The sequence below is a fragment of the Etheostoma spectabile genome, chromosome 3 (assembly GCF_008692095.1).
Source record: "Etheostoma spectabile isolate EspeVRDwgs_2016 chromosome 3, UIUC_Espe_1.0, whole genome shotgun sequence".
Lineage (NCBI taxonomy): Eukaryota > Metazoa > Chordata > Actinopteri > Perciformes > Percidae > Etheostoma > Etheostoma spectabile.
Genome location: NC_045735.1, coordinates 13260884 through 13267770, shown reverse-complemented (window position 1 = coordinate 13267770; position 6887 = coordinate 13260884). Strand labels below are relative to the sequence as shown.

The window sequence follows — 6887 nt, the reverse complement described above, 5'->3', positions numbered from 1 at the left end:
GAATTTTACTGTTTCCATAAGGCATTTTTCATTCAATATCTCTTAATTCAGATAAAAAAGTGTGGATGGAAACATAGCTAATGATAGAGAATGATTTGACATTATATAAATAAAATTGACTTGACTTAAAGTGACACTCTTTTGGGTGCCCAGATAGCTCAGTTGGTAGAGTGGGCGCCTATATATAGAAGTTTTCCCTTTGCTGCATGTCATTGCTCCCTCTCTCCCCTTTCATTTATTCAGCTGTCCTGTCAACAAAGGCTTAAAAAAGCCCAAAAAATAACCTTAAAAAAAACAAGTGACACTCTTTTAATAAAGACATCTTTGTTCATATGCACTCCCCTCTGAAGATAAAACTATCATGTTTTGTGATTTGATAATGATAAGCCTTAAAAACGTTGTGATGACATATCTTACCACTTCTCCAAATGGGAAAACAACACATTAAAATGTCTGCTTTTCTACGACAAAGAAGCAACTACTTTGAATACTGCTGTCATTTTCCTAGTCCTGTAGTGTTTTTTGTTGAACATATTAACACAATTCTGCCCATATTTTTTATATATATTTATAATCCTATGGTGACTGGATACATGTGTTGTCCCACAGGGGAGTGCATGCACCCTCCAGAGACTATAAACTCCCTATTTTAACATTTTCCAACATATTGATATTAATCTTTTCGTGAGAAGAACTAGAGCAGCATCGGCTTCTTGATGTTCTCTTTACCCCGGGGCTGAAAGCTGAGCAACTCACAGCCAAACACCGTGTGTGTGTGTGTGTGTGTGTGTGTGTGTGTGTGTGTGTGTGTGTGTGTTTTTGTCTGTCAGCAGTAAAAGTCGTTTGATCAAGTACACACTGTCCACATCTTTATTCAAAGGAAGCAGCTCAGTCAGAGGAGAAAAGCCTGGACAATTTTAATTTGTAGCATATGATTTCATCATATGTTAGTTCCTGTTATGCTTTTAATTATATTAAAATTAAAATGGATTATAGCAAAAGTTGACAGCCTCTGATAAAAGTCAAAACATGTTAAAATAGCTATGTTTATGTTTTTGTGACCTCAAAGTGTGAATAAAGCTGTACTGTTGTAACAGTATCAGGGACATATTTCATGCAACATCAGTAGAACTTCACACGAGGTATGAGGAATCGTAGATTACTTAAAATTGGTTGCTTAATTCTTTCAAGTAGCCATATTTTATTATTGCTTTTTGGAAGAAAGACCACACACATAACAACAATACCATATAGGACTAAACGTGCAGTATAACAAAAAGTACTATGTTTCAAGTCATGAAAAAGAGCAAAAAAAGAGCCACGGTCAAAGAAAAAAAGGGAGACAGAAGGACCAAGAGCAGCAGCTGTGTGTGGGAGGATCTGAGTAGTGAGCAGAGAGGGTGTGCTGCTGAGGAGGAATGAAGCTTTGATGAATAAAGGAGACTGAAATGGTTGTAATGGTTTTCTGTACTGACCACGTCTGTGCAGATAGTATTGTAGTGAAACTATGGCTAAATATCTGCTCTGTGTGTGTGTGTGTGGGTGTGTGTGTGTGTGTGGTGTGTGTTTGTGTGGTGTGTGTGGGTGTGTTTGAGACTCTAACAATACAGCACACAAACAAGGGTTCAATTGTCCCAACTTATTTATGCATAAAATCCCATTTGGCCTTGGATGTACAAAACTGGCAGATTTGTCTTTCTACTACACACACACACACACACACACCCCACACACACACCACACACACACACACAACACACACACACACACACACACAAACACACACACACACAACGGCACACACACACACACACATTGTGCATTCCTACCATCTCAAAATAGAGGAGTGACACCTATAATCCTCCATCCACCTTCATGACAATTGAGCAAACTACATCTGTTGGTGAAAACTTTGTAATTAAGTTTGGACAGGGAAAAGTAAGCAAGGGGTGGATTTTCTTTCAAACTACTATTTCCAATGGCAAGAATAATTTTTCTAAGTTTAGAAGTCCTTTTTGTGCAGTGAACAAAAACACGAAGACAATAAGTCTTAATACAATAAGACAATAAGACCTCCATGTTTTCTTCCCTGTAGAACAAGTTAAGATGCCCTTTGTGTTACCTTGCAGACATTTTGCTTAAACATGATCTAACATGAGCTAACAGATAACAGCTTGTTTCTACTGCCCCTATGTGGCCAAACAATCAGTAATGAATTAGTCAAAACTACGTGTCCTCCTAACAATGACTGGCTGTCTCTCTGATCTGTCTCATCTGCACCATTAAGCCCTTGAGTGTAGAGTAGACGTCTATGGTATCAATGTATCCACACATCCTACAATTACTTTCACCCTCTCTGGCTCTTTATTTGTTTGTCTTTCCCCCTCTTTATATTCCTCAACTGTTGTTTACATGGTCAGTCCTTCAGAGACAGGCAGAAGCACAAGCGTGCATTGTCTGGTATGTCTGTGAAAAATCACAACAGAATCAGAACATGTCCCTGGGCTTGTCTCACACATGGACACATAGATGACAAGACGGTCATCTGCTTCCCAAATTTAGAACAACTGCCCCTCGGCTCTCACCGTCTGATGGGGTTAAATTGCTTCAACCCTTTTCAAGGTCAAAATCCTGGATTACTCGCCTCGCTTTTCCTCAAACTGTGTGTCATCTGCAGGCAATGTGTTGGCAGGCAGGGTAATATGTATTTGCCGCTTTTCCAGGAGGATTTCCAATATCAATACGCGTGAATACTGCTGAGTTGCTCCTGAGCAAGGGCACCAAAACTCTTATTTATATGTTGTGATAGAAATGGAAAATTTAGTAAGATACCTGAATTAGAACTCTGCAGGAATGTGCATGTTCATGCATTATGGTGTAGAGGAAAAGCCATACGGTGATTATTTGTTTATAGCACATTACCATTTTGAAAAAGCTTAAATATTGGTATCCAGATACGGATCAAAACTAAAATTAAAAAAAATATTCTTGTTATTAGCAACACAAACAATAGCATGTACAGATTTTTTTTTTATCATACAAGGGTCAGCCAGTGGCAAAATCAAGCTATTGTCTTTGGTTTCAGTAAACGGTGTGGAATAATTTCAGTTCCTATTTGTATGCTATTGACATTTGACAGCTATTCTGGTAAAATAGGTTCTTATCACGCTCACTAAACTGATCCAAATAACAGACAAGCAAATGAAAAAACTGTTTGTACTCCCCAGTGCTGTTTTTTTTTAGGAAAAAGTCAAATGGAGCAATCCTCTTGGTGTTCAGATAAATGTTATAGGTGACACATGCAGTTCATGAAAGGCAAAGGAAAGAAAAAAAAAACGTTTGGTTTTATCAATGTGAGACAGGAAACACCTTTTCAAATAATCAGTCATTGTCAGCTGTCATTGACATTTTTTATACTCTACTAACTTGACTTTCGAACAGCAATTTTCAGCACATTAGACCCAATAGTTTAGAAAATATTGTGTTTGACTGGAGGATATCAGATTGGAGGTAAAGGGGAAATTGGCCTGTTCTGAATGTGCTGCATTACTGTTTCAGCTGAAGGACATTAGATCTGGCTTTGCAGACAGTTTTTGTTGTTCCCTGGCATCGTTCCTTCCTAATCTTAGCTTTTACTATGGTAAAGCAAGCTCAGACTGTCTTCTAAAGGAAAGGGAAAATGCAAAGTGTAGAAGAACCATAGCCTTATTTGAAATATCAACTCATGAGCATATGGACCAATTTATTGCAGCAGATTTTTTGTTTCACTTTTAAATCTGCAGTGAGAGACAAAATGACACGATTTAAAGAAGAAATAGAATAAGCATGACATTGATTCTGGGTCTATTGTGGCTTATATACCTTGCCATGACTTTCTGGGAATAAATCCCATTGAATTAAACAGATACATGAAAAAATATGAAAGTCATGGAAAAAAATGCTATTTTGCATGTGCTGAGGCTGTTTAGAAGCATAGCCCGATGAATCAAGCACACCAAACTTAGTTCAAGGGAAAATATTTCAAACAGCAATGTGTGTCACAAAGCGATTATTTGAAACTATATATATTTTTTGCAGGTCTAGAGAGGAGAGAATGGGGAAATATTGCAGCAGGCAGAGCAGATATGGAGATGGCAGAGGTAAAAGAGAGACAGCAGTATCCCACTGTGCGTGTTTTGCATTGACAACATATACTGCCTCAGTGACTCACATTCATTTTGATTAGTAATGACAAGCATGACATATATAAAAATGTATGTCTTCGGGACTCAAATATATCACCTTATCCCAAAAACATAGTATTGTACTATGAATGGCCAGGTGGGAACTTAACCCCCCCCCCCCCATTGGTGTCATGCTTGATCCATTTAGCGACACAGGACTAACTTGGCTCTGCCATCTTACATCAGAGGCTGTGTACTGTAGAATCAAACAGCAGCCAGAAGACAGTCCCAGATTCCCAGCACTGACATGAGGACTTCATCACACACCATTAAACGTGCAGCCAGAGGCGAAGGTGTGTGAGATAGCAAAAGGAGGAGGCAGAGGAGGGAAGACTTAGGAAGAGAATAGCAGAAAAAGAGGTACAGAGATGGAAAGAAAATCACTGCAGATGGTGTACACTGACTGCAAGCATCCCCTGAGAAACAAGAAAGTCTGCTTAGAAAGGCCTGTGAAACAAGCTCTGCGTGGAGTCTCCGCAGAACCATAAAAAAGCCTTAAGGCAAACGCTATCGATGCTAAGCAGACGTCACGACCAAACGTTAGCGATTGGTTATGGCAGATCCAGAGTGTCTCGGGGCAGATCCAATCAACACCCGCCGAGTACCCGCCTTCAAGGAAGTTAACACTTGTCAATGGCCAAACTTTCAAATCCACTATAATGTACGAGAGTCTGGTAGGACCAGGCTGAGCTGTTGTAGTTGAATGACTTAGACAAAAGCTAACATTCTGTCTTGGTTTGTAGATTTTGTGCAGTGGGAAAGGCACTCTAACAGCATCTGGGACACTTTTTACCCTGCTCTTGCTCAGCTTCTGTGGTATAATCTTTTCATTCCCCCTGTCACTCTAATGTATTGTCCTTCTTCTTTTTGTCTCTATCAGATCTGTTTTGTAAATCTGGACCCTCAGAAAACGGACTATCGGGATGACAAAAGCATTAAGGTTAGCAGAATCCTCATCCCACATTCTTTCCCTCCTCTCGTCCCTCATGCGTTATCCCCTTTTCTTTCCCACCCACTTATTATCTTCCAGAAACTGTTCTCTGTATTTCAGATTTAGTCAATAGCTCAGTTGCCATGGAATCAAAATCATTACCCATAATTAGAGGGTTGATTTGTTTAGATAATATGCAGATTTTGCAGCCTTCTGTAAAAAGAAGCTTCAAAAAGCATTGCACATTCTCACAGTAAGAATTGTACTTTGTGTCTCTGAGTTGGAACCAAAGAGAATGCATTATATCAAGTTTTTAAGTCGCTGGAAGAAAAGCTTCTTTGATCATCTAGCATTGTCTCTGCATCTCGGTGTGTCTCCTGCAGAAATTGGCATCTGTGTCTCCAGACCTGCCAAAGCTTGTTGAATTGCTGACTATCCACCAGCCGAAAGAAAATGAGATCCTACTACTCGCTGGCCTAGAAGCCTCAGACGCTTGCCAAACACAGCCACTCTCCCCGTCTCAGGTGAGTTTGTAGAGATGTCTTCAAATCCTTCCAAGTATTTTTCTTTGAATTAACTGGCCGGGAGTGCGAGGCAGAGAGCAAGCTTTTGTCCTGCAATTTTGTTTGATTAGATTTGAACCTTTTGTGCAAGAAAAAAATCACTGGAGGAACCTAATTTATTTTATCTAGAAATTCTCCCACATTCATTCTATTAAAAACATCTAATCCTCTTTAACATGGAACCACAGTGGACAGAAAACCAACAACAGTGGATGCCATTTTAGAATACTTTGAAACTTTAAACGGACAAAAATAAATAAAAACACAACCTATTGCTGCTAACGTATATCCCTATCTGCTTTTGTTAGTAATTATCTTTGAAAGCAATGTTTCCTTACAACAACTGACCATCTCATAGACTTTTTGCATGATTGGTGTGTACCTGTGTGTGTTTGTGTGTGTGTGTGTGTGTGTGTGTGTATGTGTGTATTTGTGTGTATTTATGTATTCCTTTGTGTGCAATGCATAACAGGAATTTGTGCATGTTCCGTTCAGGGCGAACAGCAGCAGCAGAGAAGTACAGGTGTGTGCCTGGTTCAGTGTTCAGGGCAGAGGCACCCCACCCAACCTTGCATCATCTTCGAGATCAACAAGTTCCTGATTGGTCTGCAGTGGGGAAAGGAGCGACAGCTTCAGCAGGGCCGAGCAGGCAGACAGAGGATCGATGACGACACTAATCGCTCCATCTCGTCCATAGAAGAAGACTTTCTGACGGCCTCAGAACACCTTGGTGATGACAGCGAAGATGATTGTTTCAGAAATGGTGAGCCTTGTTCAGTTTGTTATAACTCTTATGTTTATGATAGTGTTGAGGCATGACTGTATCCAGCGGCGTAACGAGCCATAACACATGAAAAAACAAACAAGGGCAGTCCCTCCAAGATTTTGCAGTCTTTTTTGGAGACTGTTGCGGCTCAAAATGCCTGATTTTGCTGGAGCTTTTGTAAAATATTGCGCTAAATGTTTGTTGCAATGAAGTTGCAGAAGACAGTGAAAGTTGCAAAAAATTGTTTTGATTTTTTTTAGCATTGTTCTTTAAAAATAAAAAATAAACTTGTTTTCGGGAGAATAATAATAATTATTGTTAATTAATCACTCTGGGCTGAGATTTCCTAGGAACCTTACCAAAAAGGCTCAAGGTGCTGAAATGTTGGTATAATATGAAAATGG

The 6887-nt window shown here is 39.5% G+C and overlaps 1 protein-coding gene and 1 long non-coding RNA gene across 5 annotated transcripts in view; one reads left to right on the top strand and one right to left on the bottom strand.

The window, feature by feature from the left end:
* sphkap (SPHK1 interactor, AKAP domain containing) overlaps nt 1-6887 on the top strand; it is a 120756-nt gene that overhangs the window by 98464 nt on the left and 15405 nt on the right. For all 4 annotated transcript variants that reach the window (XM_032511255.1, XM_032511257.1, XM_032511248.1 and 1 more), the window contains 3 exons: nt 5104-5163; nt 5538-5678; nt 6213-6480. In XM_032511255.1, coding sequence (XP_032367146.1) covers nt 5104-5163; nt 5538-5678; nt 6213-6480 — 469 coding nt within the window. The remainder of the gene's footprint in view (nt 1-5103; nt 5164-5537; nt 5679-6212; nt 6481-6887) is intronic.
* Nucleotides 1-6887, bottom strand: part of LOC116686398 (uncharacterized) — a 20814-nt gene that overhangs the window by 7394 nt on the left and 6533 nt on the right. The window contains exon 2 of the long non-coding RNA XR_004331242.1: nt 4680-4684. This is a non-coding gene — a long non-coding RNA (uncharacterized LOC116686398). The remainder of the gene's footprint in view (nt 1-4679; nt 4685-6887) is intronic.